The sequence below is a fragment of the Schistocerca piceifrons genome, chromosome 1 (genome assembly GCF_021461385.2).
Source record: "Schistocerca piceifrons isolate TAMUIC-IGC-003096 chromosome 1, iqSchPice1.1, whole genome shotgun sequence".
Classification (NCBI taxonomy): Eukaryota; Metazoa; Arthropoda; class Insecta; order Orthoptera; family Acrididae; genus Schistocerca; species Schistocerca piceifrons.
The window spans coordinates 1,145,408,302-1,145,427,819 of NC_060138.1; the positions used below are offsets into that span (position 1 = coordinate 1,145,408,302).

Below are 19,518 nucleotides of genomic sequence, written 5' to 3' on the forward strand. Positions count from 1 at the left end.
CAGTTTATTAATGTCGGCAGGCATCATTCCGCTTAAAAAGTGTATGATTGCACACGAAATACACTTTATGAGTATTATTACAATCTGTTGATTGGCCAACAGTACGAGCCCCTTATTACCAACCCATTCTGTGAAAACCGCACATCAATAGCGCTTTCCCTTTCCTCGCTGATTGCAGTGCAACTTTTAGGTGATTCACCCTGTACACGTAGCAATTGACAATGACCATTACGGCTGAAATTGGTAAATCGTGCGAAACATAATAAAGTAAATACTTGTTAGTTAAGCTACAGTCGAGGTGGACAATGACACTGTTTCTTAACAAATTCACTGGAGTGGTACAATGAAAAGCTGCCAGCACCTTTCCGTCAGTCAGTTAGTCAAAAATTTTACTCCACTCTTCCCCGCCTGTCTCTCTGCATTGTAAGCTTATCGCACAAAATACACCGATGTGCAAAACTTAAGAACGAAAAAAATTTCGCATTGTGTGTCTCTGCCATGCATATGTAGAAAGAGCTGCTGTAATATAGCGCAGTAAAGAAAGTATTTGAAACAATCAAGCATTTCGTGGGAAGCTAATATTTTTCTTAATTTATGGCCAACTTTGAGCTTGACAGCATGTTAGGTGTCCTGTAATATATGAAGGTTCGAACTTAAATAGTGGCAACTATTTATTCACAACCGATACAGAAGAGTTACATGTTTGCGCTTGTTACAATAATGGATCAGTTGCGTTCCTCCACGGCAGACCGTCAATGCACGGTATTACTGTTCGGTTTAGGAGCATCACCTGCGACCAGCTTTGCGCAGGAAGCGGCCACAAGTTTTGCGCAACCCACCCATCATTCTGCACGACAATGCGCGGGCGCATACAGCGCAAGCTGTGACTGCTCTGCACGGTCGATGGGACTGGGAAGTACTGTACCATCCACCATACTCCCCGGACTTAAGTCCTTTTGACTTTGATGAAAAGGGGTAGACCGTTCGCCGGGTGCAAGTCTTCCGATTTGACGCCACTTCGGCGACTGGCGCGTCGGTGGGGATGAAATGATGATGATTAGGAACACAGAACACCCAGTCTCTGAGCGGAGAAGATCTCCGGCCCAGCCGGGAATAGAACCCGGTCCCTTAGGATTGACATTCTGTCACTCTGACCACTCAGCTAACCGGGGCGGACTGTGACTTTGATTTGATTCCGAAGATGAAGGAACCACTTCGTGGCATTCGCTTCAGAACTGTTCCTGAGATTCGACAGGCAGTAGATCGCTCCATTCGCACCATCAACAGAACAGGATCTGATAACTGTATACTACACCTCCCACATCGCTGGCAACGGATTCTGCACAATGCTGGTGACTACTCTGAAGGACAATAACAGATGAAAACGTATAACTCTTTTGTATCGGTTGTGAATAAATAGTTGTCACTATTTAAGTTCCAATTGTCGTATGTTAAGGGCACAAAATCAAATACTTGAAAGTGGTATAAAAGGCCGAAACCTGGGTTGTACTTAAATAAACAATAAAACAGTCAAATGGTGGTGTATTCCCTAAAAAAAGAGTATATATGACACTTTTCTTCAAAGGCGATATTGAAGTCTTCTCGATTTGTGATGGTCCTCTAGACATTCTTAATAGGGTGTCTGAAGGCAATGCACGCACTGAAATGTGCTCCCACGCTGACCAAAAGGTTGGTAAGGAGTTCTTATGCTAAGGCTTTCCATTCCTCCACCAGTCGTTGCCAACTTCTAGATAGTCTATGGTGCATATGGACAGGCTTCAATATGTCTCCCCGGCGCATTGTGGAGGGTGAACGGACAGGCCAATCCATTAGTTCCCACAGCTCCTGTACATGCCCCGTTTGATGCGGTCGCGCATTGTCTCCACGGATGCACTCCTGAAAATACGAATATCGGGAAGGTGTACAGTGTCACAATAATGTTGACTGTTGAATGTCGCATAGCCAACGGCCTCGCCGCAGTGGTAACAGCGGTTCCCATCAACTCAACCGAAGTTAAGCGCTGTGGGGCTCGTCTAGCACTTGGATGGGTGACCGTCTGGATCTACCGAGTGCTTTTGGCAAGCCTGGAGCACTCAGCCTTTGCGAAGCCAATTGAGGAGCTACCTGATTCAGTACGGAACTGCTCATGAAACTGGCAACGGACGGGAGAGCAGTGTAATGACCACATGCCATACCATATCCACATCCAGTGACACCCCTGGCCTGAGGATGACACGGCGGTCGGTCGGTACTGTTGGACTTCGGTATCTGTTCGGATGGAGTGTGTGTGTATGTATGTGCATGTGTGTGCGTGTGTTTGTGTGTGTGTGTGTGTTGAATGTACTGCATAGAAAGAGCTGGAGGTCAGTACACTCGTGCAAAATTTTGTACCCTCTGCCCTCCACCACACACAACAACACCTGGACCAACACAACAATTATGTTAAGCAATATTCCTCGGTGCATTACGTGTTCACACATCTCGCCTTGTGAGGTAACGTGCAGTAATCTTTGAACCTGTCATCGTTGCTGAGACACTGTACTCCTTCCCGTGACCTTTTCAGGAGTGCATTCTGCCATCATTTCAATTTTATGGCTGATAATGTGCGACCACATCGATCAGCTCAGGTAGAGAAGCTCTTGGAAGGAGAGGATATTCGGCGAACTGGACTGGACTGCCCGTTGCCCCACAACTCAAGCCCCACTGAGCGCATGTGGGATAGAAGTAGCCGACAAACAAGAGTGTAATGAGCTTCAGCAGGAGCTTCAAGGCCGAAGAAGGTATATGGAGCTGCTACGGCGGTGCCAGCAACGTGAGACTATAGGTTCGTCCCTGTACAGAAGACGAGGGGCAAACACTGTTGGATGATGCAGCTCGGAGCGGCCCACCAGCGACTGCATTGACGTCACACAACGTACAGAGTGTCGACCAAATTATCCATGACGACCGCCAGGCATCAAAAGATAAATTGTGTCCCCAGTTATGCAACGGTAAAGGCAGTGCGATGTAAATTATTGAAAAACTGGACTACTCCAATACTTGTCCATTTGTCCTTGCTGCGTACCGAAAATGTTGACCGATACGGATAAAGAGGTAGGGAAAGCAACTGAATCCGGTCTGCTGAGGCATCAGACATTGATGGAATGGGACCATTCAAAGATGCTCATCGGGAGCATCACTTTGAAGTCGCGGAAACGTCGAAAATTTCTGTGCACCAGTGACTGAAGAAGCAGTACCATGATTTTTACTGAACAGGTGTACATGCTGTTGTTGTAACGTGGAAAGAAACTGCGAACAAAGGTAGTGATTATACTGAAAAGGGAAAAATCAATCGTGAATGTTATAGCTGTAATCCTATGTATATACGGTGTTCGGAAACTCTAGTTACGAACTTCTACGACTTGCAGAGGGGTGCGAGTATATAATATTTTGAATAGGAACACTTGTTCGGAAACGTATTGTTCCCGAGCTACAGCCACTTCAAAACATGTTTGCTAGCTAGATATGCAGCAGGATAGTCACGTTTGGGGAGGGAGGGGGGTGGGTACATCGGATCTGCTGGTGTCATTTGACGTCTAACCTACCTCTCCGATCTGGTTCGAGCGTCATTCGAGTGTCTGCGAGTGTTAGAGCAACATGGTTGAGTACACATTTGCAGAATACGCCGACATGATCCTTCTGAATGGCGAAGCTCACGGTAATGGAAGAGCTGCTCGTCACCTTTATCAAGGTCCGACTCCATTGCACACCCCTTTTGCCACAATTACACAACTGCTTCGAGAAAAGGTACCTTCACCGTCAGCAGGCGTGGATATGGTGCTCCAAGGAGAAGTCGCACCTCCAAATTGGAAGAGGCCGTACTGCATCACGTTGAAGAGAGCCCGTCAACAAGTAAAACAAGTAATGTAAAACAATTGATGTACTGGGTCACGACTAATTATTTACTTGTAAAAGTGGCCTCTTTATAAACTTGTTTTCAAATGGCTGTAGCATGGAAACGGTAGTTTTCCGGATATGGGATCCAATTCAAAATATTATCTACTCACACGCCTCTACAAGTCCTATGAGTTTGTAAAGGGAATTTCCGAACACCCTGTATAGTGTTTACTTCACATGTAACATAAAAATAAAAGAGTAGGAGGCGTTGCTTTCAGACTGATAATCGTAATTTTGACTCTGTAGTGAAAAAATCAAGACGCAGTTCACAGATTACTCATTGTCTTACAGGTAAGTTTGCAGTTGAACCACAGTGTAACACAACAGTCGCGACACTCCATGTCATTTTTGTTACCCACTGCGATACCAGCGCCCCAAGGGGCCAGCAAGTGGCACTGTTGAGATCGGCGGTATCTTGTGAAAGCGAAGGCGAATCGTAATTGTTTATACTGGTTTGCAGAATAGTTTTTACAAATGGGACCGACTGCAGCCAATAAATTGTAATAACAAGTAGAAGAGACACCACATTTGTCTTTTTTTAGGTTCCCTAAAGACTATTCTTCTTCTTTCTTCTTTCGCTTGCGCCTTTATCCCGCGGTTTCGCAAGGTCGGCATGGTTAAGATAGGATTTGGCAGGGTTAGTGTTAAGGGGTGGCTGTATGCCCTTTCTGCCGCCACCCTGTACCTCCTGGAACGTAATTAGTGTACCCCAGCTATCTGGGTGTAGTGTAATCCATGGAATAGTGTGAACGTGTTCAGATGTCTGCGAGTCGTGTAACTGAGGCGGGACATAGGGGCCAGCCCGTTATTCACCTAGTGGGATGCGGAAAACCGATTAAAAACCAGATCCATGCTCGCGAACACACCGGCCCTCGTCGGCAATCCCCCGGGCGGATTCGATCCGAGGCCGGCGCGCCTAACCGAGTCCAGGAAGCAGCGCATTAGCGCTATCGGCTAACCTGGCGGGTAGGTTCCCTAAGGACTCTGAGAGGTAGAAAACATCACTTTACTATCTCCATCGTCAGGGTTCGCTTGTAACGTACTTATTTGTTACTGTGGTATCAGTATTGTTTGGCAGTCGCTTATCGCAGATAAGGGGTGTTCAAAAAGACTCTCCGCAGTGGCATATGTTTGTTAGGCGCGCGTGCCGTATGATTGCTAGCCTGCTTGGGTTACTTCCCTTCAAGTGGACTCTCCCAACATTCCAATGTTTCGTTTATCTCAGCCAGCGTCAGTAGTATCGTTGGTGTGTGTCGTTACGTGTTGACGTGAACGTTTAAGTTTAGTACTTTTGTTCGTTTGTTCTGTTTTTGTGACTGTTAAAATGCTAACCATTGAAGAACATGTGTTTTTAGTCGAACAAGTGTTCAAAGCTGACGGCAAATACACAGTTTCAGTTCGTCAAATATTTATTTCAGTTTTCCCGGAGACAATACTCCTACATCGCGATACTGTGCGAGATTTGATTAACAAATTTCGAAGTACGGGTTCAGTGACAGATACACCGAGAAGTGATCGTCCTAGCGCTTTGTCTGAGGATAAACTACTCGATATTTCCGATAAAATGTCCATGAATCCGAACAAGTCAGTAAGAAAACTCGCCCAGGAAATCGATGTTAGTGTCGGAATGTTCCACACAGTTGTAAGGAAAAAATTAGAAGTTTTTCCATACAAAGTGACAGTCGTGCAAGAACTGAAAAATACTGATCATGGCAAGAGACTGCATTATTGTTAATGGTTCAAAAATTTCGTTCAAGGAAATGGAAGGGATATTCTTAATGAAACGTTTTTCATTGATGAGGCGTGGTTTAATTTATGTGGGTACATGTACTCGCAAAATTCTCGTATGTGGAGTACTGCAAATCCATTGTGTATTCATGAGGAACCACTTTACTCTGTGAAAATAGGAGTTTGGATTACAATTTCTAGACATCGCATTGTGGGTCCCATATTTTTCAACGAAACAATAAACGCACAACGATACTGCAGTGATATTCTGCACCCATTCATAGGAGAACTTGTGTTAAGTGAAATACTGAACGGCTATTTTCAACAAGATGGTGCAACCGCGCATGCAGCTCGCGATTCAATGTCACAGCATGCTGATGTTTTTGGTGATCGCATAATTTCACAGGGACTTTAGCCTCCACGATCGCCTGTCCTAACACTACCTAGCTCTTTCCTCTGGGGTGCATCGAAAGCAACTGTCTATAAAAACCGTCCAAAATCCATCGATGAATTGAAAACTGCAATACCCATTTCATTTCTGTTACAGAAGAAATGTTACAGCTTGTGTTTGCAAACATGATTAGACGAATTGAATTGTGTATTTAACAACAGAGGGGACACTTTCAACATTTAATGTGAAAATTTGTAAGTAAAAATAAATATTCAATAAATTAATAACTTGTATTTCACAGAGTTTCATTTCGGTATATTCACTGCGGCATACGGCACGCGCGGCTAACAATTATACGGCACTGCGGAGAGGCTTTTTGAACACCCCGTATAAACACGAAGGTCATACACGTGGCGATAGACGCCAACGACTAAAACCCAAAACGAAACGCAAATAGGGTGTCGATCCCTGATGCACTTGCAGGTACAAGTCCGTGCTGCTTACGTCTGAATCGGCATTTTTATATCATTTTGGTATCAACGTGATAGGCTGCAGTTGTGTCGACGTCACATGTTGTTCTTTACGAATATTTTGTAGCTTGTCACCGAATTAGTGAGTTTTAGCAATATTTTCACTTATTTTAGGATAATCCACGTCTTCTGATATTATAAAAACTCTGGGAAGCAAAATAATAAAGAAAATGACAAGCTACCTGTTCGCATCTGTCACTGGTTCTTCGACCGAATTCGTTTGATCAAACAAACACGAGGCACAAGCCAGCAGTTTTAATGAACTTTCGTAAATAAGGTGGAAAAGGGACGAAAAACAAACAGTACCCTTGTGACGCATGTGACAGTTTGCCCTCTCACCGCTTGGAGCGCTAGTGCCACTCCACCTGTCAGACGGTAAACAACTTTCGCACCAGAGAGTGTCGCGACTGTACGCGTCAGACTGCGGCTGGACTTTTGCGCCGGAGCAGCGGCCGACACTCACTTGAACTGCTTGTGCTCGTGGTAGGCGAGGTGCTTGCTCTTGGGCTCGGAGGCGGCGACGAACATGCACTCCTCGTGCTGGGTGCCCGTGGCGTCGGCGCACTGGTAGCACGTCATCTTGTCGCGCTGCACCTTCTTGCAGGCGGAGCGATCCTTGCGCGTGAACTCGCCCAGCACGGCGTCCAGATCCTTGCGGTCGGCCACGGCCGCCACCGCCGCTCCCGTGGACGGCGCGCTGTAGAACTCTGGCCGCGAGCCGCTCTGTCCACAAAACACGGGTCCGCCAGTCAGCACGCTAACCACTCTCAAGACAAGAAATACAATAAACACCAAAGACACTGGTACAGGCATGCGTACCCAGATACAGAGGTATCTAAAGAGGGGCAGAATACGGCGCTGCGGCCGGCAACGCCTATACAGGGTGAAAAGTATTTAAACCGACAAACTCTGGGAGGTTGTAGGGGACATCAAAACAATTACATCTACATCCACACTCCGCAAGCCACTTGACGGTGTGTGGCGGAGGGTACCCTGAGTACCTCTATCGGTTCTCCCTTCTATTCCAGTCTCGTATTGTTCGTGGAAAGAAAGATTGTCGGTACGCCTCCCTGTGGGCTCTAATCTCTTTGATTTTATCCTCACGGTCTCTTCGCGAGATATACGTAGGAGCAAGCAATATACTGCTTGACTCTTCGGTGAAGGTATGTTCTCGAAACTTTGACAAAAGCCCGTACCGAGCTACTGAGCGTCTCTCCTGCAGAGTCTTCCACTGGAGTTTATCTACCATCTCCGTAACGCTTTGCGATTACTAAATGATCCTGTAACGAAGCGCGCTGCTCTCCGTTGGATCTTCTCTATCTCTTCTATCAACCCTATCTGGTACGGATCCCACACTGCTGAGCAGTATTCAAGCAGTGGGGGAACAAGCGTACTGTAACCTACTTCCTTTGTTTTCGGATTGCATTTCCTTAAGATTCTTCCAATGAATCTCAGTCTGGCATCTGCTCTACCGACGATCAGCTTTATATGATCATTCCATTTTAAATCACTCATAATGCGTACTCCCAGATAATTTATGGAATTAACTGCTTCCAGTTGCTGACCTGCTATTTTGTAGCTAAATGATAAGGGATCTATCTTTCTATGTATTCGAAGCACATTAAACTTGTCAACATTGAGATTCAATTGCCATTCCCTGCACCATGCGTCAATTCGCTGCAGATCCTCCTGCATTTCAGTACAATTTTCCATTGTTACAACCTCTCGATACACCACAGCATCATCTGCAAAAAGCCTCAGTGAACTTCCGATGTCATCCACAAGGTCATTTATGTATATTGTGAATAGCAACGGTCCTATGACACTCCCTTGCGGCACACCTGAAATCACTCTTACTTCGGAAGACTTCTCTCCATTGAAAATGACATGCTGCGTTCTGTTATCTACGAACTCTTGAATCCAATCACACAGTTGGTCTGATAGTCCATATGTTCTTACTTTGTTCATTAAACGACTGTGGGGAACTGTATCGAACGCCTTGCGGAATTCAAGAAACACGGCATCTATCTGTGAACCCGTGTCTATGGCCCTCTGAGTCTCGTGGACGAATAGCGCGAGCTGGGTTTCACACCACCGTCTTTTTTCCCTAGTGTCATTTTTTCCTATGAGGTTTATTTACACCGGTAGAGGAAAGTTTCTCTGGTGGCAAATTAATTAAACCAACAAACACTTTTCCATTGTTTTATGACCGAGAGACAACACATTAACACAACCCAATTTCAATTACAGTAGATTTTCAAAAATGCCTCCATTGACACGTAAAAGAAGGTTACACCGACGGATCATGTTCTGTCTGACACGGGCAAAAACCCCAGGAGTATCCTGAATTGCTCCTGCTGCTGCTACTATCCGGGCAACCAGATCCTCTTCTGATGCAACATGAGTTGCGTAAACAAGGTTGCACATCTCTCCCCACACAAAAAAGTCCAGAGGGGACATATCTGGGGATCGAGCAGGCCATGGTACAGGACCACCTCTGCCAATCGACGTTTCTGGGAACCGTCGGTCCAGGAATAGACGCACACGACGACTCAAATGTGCCGGCGCCCCGTGATGCTGGAACCACAAGCGTTGTCTTGTAGGTAGCGGGACGTCTTCCAGCAACTCTGGTAATGCTCAGGCGAGAAAATTGTAATAGTGCCTGCCGTTTAATGGCCTAGGTAGCAGATACGGCCCAGTTAAACAGTCCCGAACAACACCGACCCACACATTAACGAAGAACCGCACTTGATGAGCGCTAGCAACTGTGGCATGTGGTTTATCCTCACTCCAAGCATGCGTATTGTGCATGTTGAAAACTCCATCACGCCCGAACGTTGCTTCATCGGTAAACAACACAGAGGGTGGAAATGTAGGATGCATTTCACACTGTTCCAGGTACCACTGCGAAAACTGTGCTCTGGGTGGATAATCAACTGGTTATAGGCTGTGGACAGGCTGTAAGTGAAATTGACGTAACAACTGCTCTCGAAGGACTGTTCTTACATTCGTCTGATTCGTCCCCATGTTACGTGCAATTGCATGAGTGCTGATTGAAGGATCCCGCTCCGCGTGCTGCAAGACAGCTTCCTCAAATTGCAGCGTTCTTACGGTGCGACGGCGTCCCTGTCCAGATAATCTGCTAAATGACCCGGTCTCACGCAGACGATGGTGCACAGCAGCAAAGGTCGTATGAAAGGGGGGGGGGGTACGGCGATTAGGATATTGTTGTTGATAAACCCGCTGTGCGGCTCGTCCGTTGTTGTGTGCTACGAGTACACACCAACCATATCAGTGTTTTCACTCCAGGTGTATCGCTCCGTTGGTAAACAGAGACAATGCACTACTATATTGGTGGACAGGAGTTGCCTACAACTGAAGAGCGTAATACGCCCTCTAACAACTGAAGATCGTAATACGGCCTCTAACAACTGAAGAGCGTAATACGGCCTCCACCGGTTTAAATAATCCTCATAGGAAAAAATGACGTTAGGGAAAAATATTTGTTTTGATGTCCCCTACAACCTCCCAGAGTTTGTCGCTTTAAATAATTTTCACCCTGTGTAAGACAAGTGTCTGGAGCAGTTGTTAGATCGGTTACTGCTGCTACAATGGCAGGTTATCAAGATTTAAGGGAGTTTTAACGTGGTGTTATAGTCGGCGCACGAGCGATGGGACACAGCATCTCCGACGTAGCGATATGCACATGAGCACATGAATTGTGGGGTGTTAACACTGACTGACAGGGGAAGGTAGTTTCGCCAGCCGGTACGGTATGACGACTTGTGGACGTGTGCAGCGGTCCTACCTTGCTGTAGTCACCGGAGGCTTGGCTGGCGCTGGGCTGTGCGGCGGAGCCGGCGGCGCCCAGGTCGGGGAACAGGTGGCGGAAATACTCCTCGTAGCTCTTGTAGGGCGCGTAGTAGTCGGTCTTGTAGCGCGACGAAGTGTCCGAAGACGCCTGCGGGTCGTACGATTCGGCCTGGCCGTACAGGAACGGGTCCAGGCCCTTCACCTCGGGCAGGTTCAGCCCCGAGCTGGGCTGGTCGGCGCTCGCCGCCTGTGTCTGTAACAGTTACCAGGGTATTTTAAACATAGCTGCGCAACAGCAGCGGTTCCACGTAATAAGATTAAAAACAGCCGACCAGTTGCAAAGGATAAAGTAATCTTTACCTAGGTTTCGATAGATTTAAATCTATCTTCTTCAGAAAGCGGCCTGAGGACAATGAACATCGTAATTTATATTAAAAGGTACGAAACCAAAGTCAAGAATAGAGTTTAACATATATTAGGAGAATCTTGTACTACAAAATATGAGAAGGCTTCCTGGTACTTACAGTATTACATTAACATGGAGTGATATGTCATTGTCGTTTTTACAAACATCTTCATAGCTCCATTAGTCAAAATAAAATATAGCCCTGAGAATAGGATTTGTCAGACAAATAAAAACAAGTACATGGAAGTTGGAGAGCGCATAAGCGACTGAGCAAAATCGGCCAGCGTAGTAGCACTGCAGCCAGGGCAGGTGGCGCTCAGGTCGCGAGCTATGTGCCGATTGGCGTACTGAAGCAACATGTAAAATATCAATATTAATTGCGTCCTTAGATAGCGTGACAATAAATAAATGGAAAGCATTTAACACTCCCGTTATGACATTGTGGGAGCCTTAGGAACAATAGCGTAGATACATACATCAAAAAGGCAGGTGGCGCTTACGCCGTAAGTTACATGCAGTGGCATATGCAGCCAGAATATAAAAGTTATATTACCATATTAGTGAAGCACACAGAACGTATATAAATCAAAACTTTAAGAATAATCAGTAATGGCTCTTAAGACATAAATTACGAAACCTGGTCAACAATCCAGTTAGTTTACATTCTCATGGAGCCAAGGTTTTAGAATAAGAGAAAATTACATGAGGGCCGATGTAGTCGCAGCCATAAATCGTGAGAAAACCACATTACATAAAAGGTAGTGAGCTTAAAGATTTGAAAGTGCATTATAGCTTCCTGAGGAAATAGACTACTGAGGTTACCAACATTAATGTTATATATTAAACACTACGGGCTTAAAGCCTTCGAAAAACTGTCTACAGGCAAGGTTAAACTGATCGTTCAGTATATTACCGTCTTTGAGCTCTAGATGTTTAAAAATAAATAACTCTTCCCACAGATCTAGTCTCCGTCCTTTGACTTGTCTGTGTAGGATAACCGTGTCTTCTAACTGTTTGGGCGTATGGCCAGCTATCAAGAGGTGTTCAGCAAAAGTAGAGTTGTGAATATTCGCTCCTTTTTTACCTAATAAATGTTCTTTATATCGTGTTTTCACAGCTCTGCCTGTTTGACCAATATAGTATGAGGGGCAGTTATTACAGGTTAGTTTGTAAATACCTGATTAGAAAACCAATCGCTGGCAATCTCTACTGACTGTACAAGATTTCTTTTTAAACTGTTATCTGTAGAGAAGGAGACGTTATAGTTAAATTTTTTATTTAGAAGACGCTTAATCCTATATGATATGTTACCCAAGAAAGGGATGGAATTTTTTTTTTTTTTTTTTTTTTTTTAGTTTCTGTGGTATCTGTGGGGAGGTTATTGCTCAAAGTCGAACAATTTTGGGAAATTTTCTTATTGAGCAGGTAATCGATCATATTCTGGTTGTACCCATTATTAACAGCGATTGCTTTGATGACATTAAATTCCTTTTGTTGATCAGCAGGCGATAAAGGAGTGGTTACCATTCGGTGGATGGCGGAATGAAAAAACGCCAGTTTATGAGATTTTGGATGAGTTGAGTCAGCAGGAATGACATTATCTGAATATGTATCTTTACGGAAGATATTGAAATGGAAGGTATTATCTTGTATAGAAATTGTTAAATCGAAAAAATTAAGTTCACGTTTATCATTTTGAAGTTCTTTTGTGAAGGAAATTTTTTCATGCAGAGTGAAAATCTCATTCTGGAAACATCCCCCAGGCTGTGGCTACGCCATGTCTCCGGATTATCCTTTCTTTCAGGAGTGCTAGTTCTGCAAGGTTCGCAGGAGAGCTTCTGTAAAGTTTGGAAGGTAGGAGGCGAGGTACTGGCGGAAGTAAAGCTGTGAGGACGGCGCGTGAGTCGTGCGTGGGTAGCTCAGTTGGTAGAGCACTTGCCCGCGAAAGGCAAAGGTCCTGAGTTCGAGTCTCGGTCCGGCACACAGTTTTAACCTGCCAGAAAGTTTCATATCAGCGTACACTCCGCTCCAGAGCGAAAATCTCATTCTGGAAACGATAGTAATGACTGTGACATTTTCGGCGTGTATCGGTTATTACAGTGCTGGTTTGGGTCGTGTATCGGATACTACAGTACTGTTTTACTGTGCGTCGGGTACTATAATATTGTTTTTCACGATGAGATGCCACGTTGGCCACAAGGTTGGTAAGGAGTCCTTGTGACAGAACGTTCTGTTCCTCCATCAGCGCGGTTGAAACCTGTTGGGTGGTCAATGGCGCACGTCAGAGTGCTGGAACACGTCTCCCCAATGTACCCACACGCGCTCGATGGGATTTAAATCGGGATAACGGGCAGACCAGTCCATTCACCGATTATTCTCTCACTTCAAGAAGTACACCGCATGTGTAGTTCGATGCGATCGCCGATTGTCATCGGTAAAAATGAAGTCAGGACCGAATGGAACCCTGATAAAAAACACACATGGGGAAGGAGTACAGTGTCTCAGTAACAATGACCGGTCAGTTTACAGCGTTCAAAGATTTGGAGGTCAGTATGCCCAGGCAACGTTATGGCTCCCCACACCATAACACCTGGACCGGCCGAAGTGGCCATGCGGTTCTAGGCGCTGCAGTCTGGAACCGCGAGACCGCTACGATCGCAGGTTCGAATCCTGCCTCGGGCATGGATATGTGTGATGTCCTTAGGTTAGTTAGGTTTAAGTAGTTCTACGTTCTAGGGGAATAATGATCTCAGAAGTTGAGTCTCATAGTGCTCAGAGCCATTTGAACCATAACACCTGGACCACCAAAAATATGATAATCGACAATGATCCTTGTTGCGTTACGTTTTCCCACCTCTCGCCGTTTTGGGATTGGTAATGGTTCAGTCACAACAAACTGGTAACAAATGAAAGTAAGATAGTGGCACTAAACTTCTATAATGTTAAAGAAGGTGAGTAAACTGTTCAGATTCCGGTATCCGACAAAGACCTTCAGAATGTAGACAACATTAAGTTCTTAGGAGTATGGCTCCAAGATAATCTTAAATGGGGGACGCATACTGAAAAATTTTAAAAGAAATTAAGCACTACATGCTACTTAATGAGAATAGTACAGGGATGTTTCAACAAAAATTCTCTGAAAACTGTGTGTTATGCCTATACATGCTCACAACAGAAATATGGAATTATTTTCTGGGGTAACTTTTGTCTTAGCCAAAACCTCTTTAGGGTACAAAAAAGAATCATAAGAATAATGGAAGGTGTAAAATGGAACAAAACCTGTGGTCCACCCTTTAAAAAGCTATAAATCTTTCCACTTCCATGTATATATGTGTATGAGATAACCTTGTTTGTGAAAAAATATTCAATGGAAAATCCCACTCTCTTCCAGAAAAATGAAAATACCCATTCCTATAACACCAGGCAAAAAGCAGACTTTCATCAAGAGCCCACCAACACCACCCTGAATATAAAAGGAACCCTGTATTATGGAAAAGTTATTTATCATAAACTTCCCCCACAAATATCAATAAATGATCTGGCAAATTTCAAGTCAACTGCTATGGCATATTTGACTGTAGCCTCCACGAGCTCCTTCAGAAAGTTCACTAACGATTTGTGTCTTTGCCTTAGTGACGTATCATATAAATGCTACTAGAACTTTAATGATTTACCATGAAAATGTTACTGTAATACAAATATTAGTCTGCCAGTACAGTACATGCTCTTTCTGCTTTAAAATATCTACTCTTTGTTTTTGTACAATATTTACTCTGTATATTGTAACTCAGTGATCATTTAATGAAGAAATAATGACATTAATGCAAATTTAATATTATATTTTGTTACACATTGACTTGTCCTACATCAGAATGTACTATTTGTGTACTATATGATTACCAGGACCAATAAAACTCTACTCTACGGCAGTAGAGAACGTGATCGTTTTGGTTCAGGTGTTACGGTGTGAGGAGGCATAATATTGCACGGGCATACTGACCTCCAAATCTGTGAACGCGGTACACTCACTAGTTAGTGTTATGGTGACAATGTACCCTTTCCGCATGTACGACTTTAAAGGGGTGGATTCCGCCCTGACTATACTCTTATGGATGACAATGCGCGACCGCATCGAACTGTGCAGGCGGAAGAGTCGTGGAACGAGAGGATATTCTGCGAATGAACTGGTCTGATCGTTCCCCCGACTTACTTCCCATTAAGCACACGCGGGATGAGGTGCGCAGACGTATTACAGCACGTCCACATGCACCGAAGACCATCTAGCGTTCTCAACCGCATCTCAATGCGTATTTAGTCCAGTTAACTTCTGTGCAACACTGTAGCAGTTGTTTCTATGCATGGTGCAAGTTTCATCGAACTTGGCAGTCACACATCACGCGAATGTTGCTTAACCGTTGCACGCCAGTACCGTATGTGTTTATGGTTTTTGCACCGTGTCATTTTGTGTATCATACGGAGCACGCCGACTCCACGCGGTACAGCAGTGTCGTTTTGGTTGCCTGCACAGCAGGCGTTAAGCGGCGAAGCGACATATAGCTCAATCCGTGGTCTCAGTCTGATCTACAGCGTGAGACAGCTTTTCCGCCCTAATTTGCATTGTCTGTGACAAGGGCGGAAACAGAATCTCGTACATTACCATTCCGCCAGCTGCCGGTTCTCTAAGATTTTTCAAAAGTGTTTCGCGGAAAGAACGTCTTACCTACAGGGATTCCCAATTGAGTTCGGAACATTGGCTCTGAGCACCATGGGACTTAACATCTATGGTCATAAGTCCCCTAGAACTTAGAACTAATTAAACCTAACTATCCTAAGGACATCACACGACACCCAGTCATCACGAGGCAGAGAAAATCCCTGACTCCGCCGGGAAGCGAACCCGGGAACCCGGGCGCGGGAAGCGAGAACGCTACCGTACGACCACGAGCTACGGACAGTTCGGAACATTTCCGGAACACTCGCCTCTCGAACGAACCTACCGCTAATAAATCTTGCAGATGGCCTCTTAATTGCTTTGATGTCGTCCTTTAATTCGACTTGATTCGGAACCCGAACACTCGAGAACTAGTGTTCTATACGTGGCTCCTTTATAGATGCAATGATACTCTACCCTAGAGTTATCCCAATAATCCGAAGTGGACCATTCGCTCACCCTACTACCTACCTGACGTGGTCGTTCCCCTTGATATCGTTTTCCAACTTTGCGACTATGCAGGGTGATTCCGAGGTGATGTTACAAACTTTCATAGACTATGGTTAAATGTATCGGTATGAGATAAGGGATCCCGGGCCGGAAACGACCAAATCGTACACATGTCAGTGGACGTCTTCTGCAGCAAGCTCTTTGCTTTCGATATTTTGGGAAGAGGTAGTGAGGACCAAAAGAAGAAGAAAATTGTCTACTAAATATGAGCTCTAAAGTACATACCTCAAAAGCTATGAGGACTTGTTAAGCAGAAGAGACGTGTTTCACTGTAACAAAGATAAATGTCCTCGTAGCATTTAAGGCATACACTTTAGAGGCCATGTTTATTGGAAATTTTTTCTTATTTTGCTCCATACTATCTCCTCACAGAATTCGGAAAGCAAAGTGCTTGCAGCTGAAGAGATCTACTGTCAGAGGTATCGTTTATAACTTTCGACTCAGTCGTTTCCGAACCAGGGTCCAACAGCTCAAATTGATACATTTACTCTTCTGCATCATCGCTGAAAGTCTGTAATATCGTGAACGTATCACCTTGACTGTGTCAAGCAGCACACCATTGATGCGGTATTCGAAGATTACAGTATTTTTGTTCCTACTGTTCTGCATTATCTTGCATTATACTACTTTTAGAGAAAGATACCATTCATCACGGCAAATAAAAAGTGTAAGCGACCCTGTATACTTCTATAGTCACTCAGCGACTAAACTTTCCCGTACACCGCAGCGCCGTCAGAAAACAGATAGCTGCTCAACTTATGCGTCAGGTCGATTATGAATATAAAGTACAACAGTGGTCCTATAACACTTCTGACTACACTCTAGTCTCTGATGAACACTCGCCGTCAAGAACAACTTACTGAGTTCTGTTACTAACATACACTCATGTTCACAATAAACAGATCGCCTTGAACGACTAGATCTAGAACTTTCGTATTCCCAAGACACGTAAATTATTATGTTCTGCAGAAATAATTAGCATTTGGACCACGTCGGTCAACATCGATATCGCGGCGAACATAACCTCCCCGAAAAATGTGCCTGCGGCTCTCTTTGTCGCTATAAACCGAACGTAATGGATCGGAGTGACTTGAGCAGACATGTAGCATTCCTTGCAGACGTATGCGCGAACCGTGCCGTCAAATCAATGGGTTTGAAAGAGGGTTCATTTTGGGAATGAGAGAATCTGATGAATAAATCCGGGAAATTCGTGTGGGAGCGAAATGTTTCGGCAGTGCAACAACGGTTGTGTGCTGAATCGTTGAAGGAAGGCCGACGAGATGGGTCAGGTCATACCAAGCAGACCAGCCCCCCCCCCCCCCTCCGAGATGATCGACACCTAATTCGAATGGCATTGCAGGACAGATCTGCGTCCTCTTCGGCTCTGGTGCAGCTGTGGAACAGTGTAACACATCATTCACTATCAGGGATGACAGTCCGTCGCTGTTTACTATGGCATAGGTTACGTGCGCGTCGTCCACTTCTCTGCCTACCTATAACGAATATGTAGAAACATGCTAGACGGCAACGGTGTATGGAACGACGTCATTGGGGACAGGCGTGGCATCAGACGGTGTTTTGGGACGAATGCAGGTTCTGTTTGTTTGAAAATGTTGGCCGTATTTTGGTTCGCCACAGACAGGGGGAGTGGTATCACATTGATATACAACGCCCACTCAAGGCCTCACGCTGTGGGGTGCTACTGTGTACAACTACAAATCACAGCTGGTGCCATGGCACTGTGACCAGTGTGACCTACGAGAATTACATCCTGCGACCCGTAGTCATACCCTTTCTGCACAACACCCCAGACGCCATTTTTCAGCAGGACAATGCACGACTACATGTTACTGTGCGAACATGTGCCTTCATGGTGTCACAAGATGACAACCTTTTTCCCTGGCCCGCCAGATCACCAGACTTGGATACAGTGAAGAGACGGGTGCAGTGGTCTGAGCCAATGCCAATCACCAGGTGAAAGCAGCATGGATGGCTATACCACAGGACGCCATTCACGCCTCATGCGTCGATGTCGTCTCACACACGGAACAAGTTATCAGGGCCCACGGCAGACCCTGCACCTACTGGGCTACAGGACACGTGTTGAACTGAGGTGACTGAAATGCTAATCATTTCTGCAGAGCATGCTAATGTACATGTCCTTCGAATATGAACGTCCTATCTCTAATCGTTCAAGGTGTTCTGTCTATTCTATGTAGGTGCTAGTATGAAATGAAGAACTAACACAGGAGAGGAAAGCCCAACCCGTCAATTCTAGACTGGACACAGACTAAATCCACCGGATTGCTTAATGCCTGCTATTGTGAGTGTAACAGCCAAGAGGACGACTTCGCGGCGTGGCCTGTAGCAAGTTGTCTGGCGTGCTGCCCGCAGGAGCGGCGGGGTACTCACGAGGTCCTTGCCGGGCAGCTTGGCGTCCCGGCGCTCGCTGGCTCCGCCGCGGCTGTCGTAGCTGGAGCTGGTGGAGCGCGTGGGCTGCTTGCTGCCACTGCTGTACGAGGACTGCTTCTCCACGAAGTAGTTGTTCGACTCCGGCTTGGTCGAGTACGAGCACTGCTCGGACGAGCCGCCCGTCTTGGGGTCCTTGCACACCTGGCACGTCATCGAGTCCTTCACCACCTTCTGGCAGTTGGCGTTGTCGGCGGCTGCCGACAGCCGCTCCGAAGGGCCGTAGCCGCTGCTGCTCGGACGGAAGGCGTAGCCCGAAGACGTGTCAGACTTGAGGAACGCGTCCAGCTCGCGCTCGTAGTCGGACGGTGCCTGCGGAAGCGAGCGAGTGCGGTCAGCAAAGGGCATAGTAGCCGCACTACAGGGTGACAATTATTGAACCACATGAAATAAAATCGCCATAACTTCTGAACAGTTTGCGTTAGGACGTTCTAACTGCACAGTCGGCCGCGTGGCACGATCGAAATTAGTGTGCGCATGCGCACGCACCTCGGTTTGGCCTAGCGACGAAGCCCATTTTCATTTGAGTGGGTTCGTCAATAAGCGAAACTGGCGCATCTGGGGGACTGAGAAACCGCATTTCGTGGTCAAGAAGTCTCTTCACACTCGGCTGTGTGATCGCCACTGTCCAGTCGCGGAATACGTGAGATACTCCTTGACGGCACGGTGACTGCCAAACGGTACGCGAACGTTTTGGAAGATGATTTCATCCCCATTGTTCAGAGTAACCCTGATTTTGACAAGATGTGGTTCATGCAAGACGGACCTCGACCGCATCGAAACAGGAGAGTGTTTGATGCCCTGCAGGAGCACTGTGGACCGCATTCTGGCTCTGGGTTACCCAGAGGCCACTGCCATGGGCCTCGATTATCCGCCATTTTCTGCGCATCTGAACACGTGCGACTCCTTTCTGTGGGGCTGTATTAAAGACAAGGTGTCCATCAATAGCCCCCAAACCACTGCTGAGCTGAAAACAGCCAATCAGCAGGTGACCGACAGCCTCGATGTGACGACACTTTAACGG

At 45.8% G+C, this 19,518-nt stretch overlaps 1 protein-coding gene across 1 annotated transcript in view; it reads right to left on the minus strand.

Annotated features, from left to right (window-relative positions):
• The window catches only part of LOC124778694, a 100,958-nt gene that overhangs the window by 6,024 nt on the left and 75,416 nt on the right, over nt 1-19,518 (minus strand). The window contains exons 9-11 of the mRNA XM_047253661.1: nt 18,438-18,806; nt 10,394-10,651; nt 7,049-7,308 (exon numbers count right to left, since the gene is read on the minus strand). Of these exons, the coding sequence (XP_047109617.1) occupies nt 7,049-7,308; nt 10,394-10,651; nt 18,438-18,806 (887 nt within the window). The remainder of the gene's footprint in view (nt 1-7,048; nt 7,309-10,393; nt 10,652-18,437; nt 18,807-19,518) is intronic.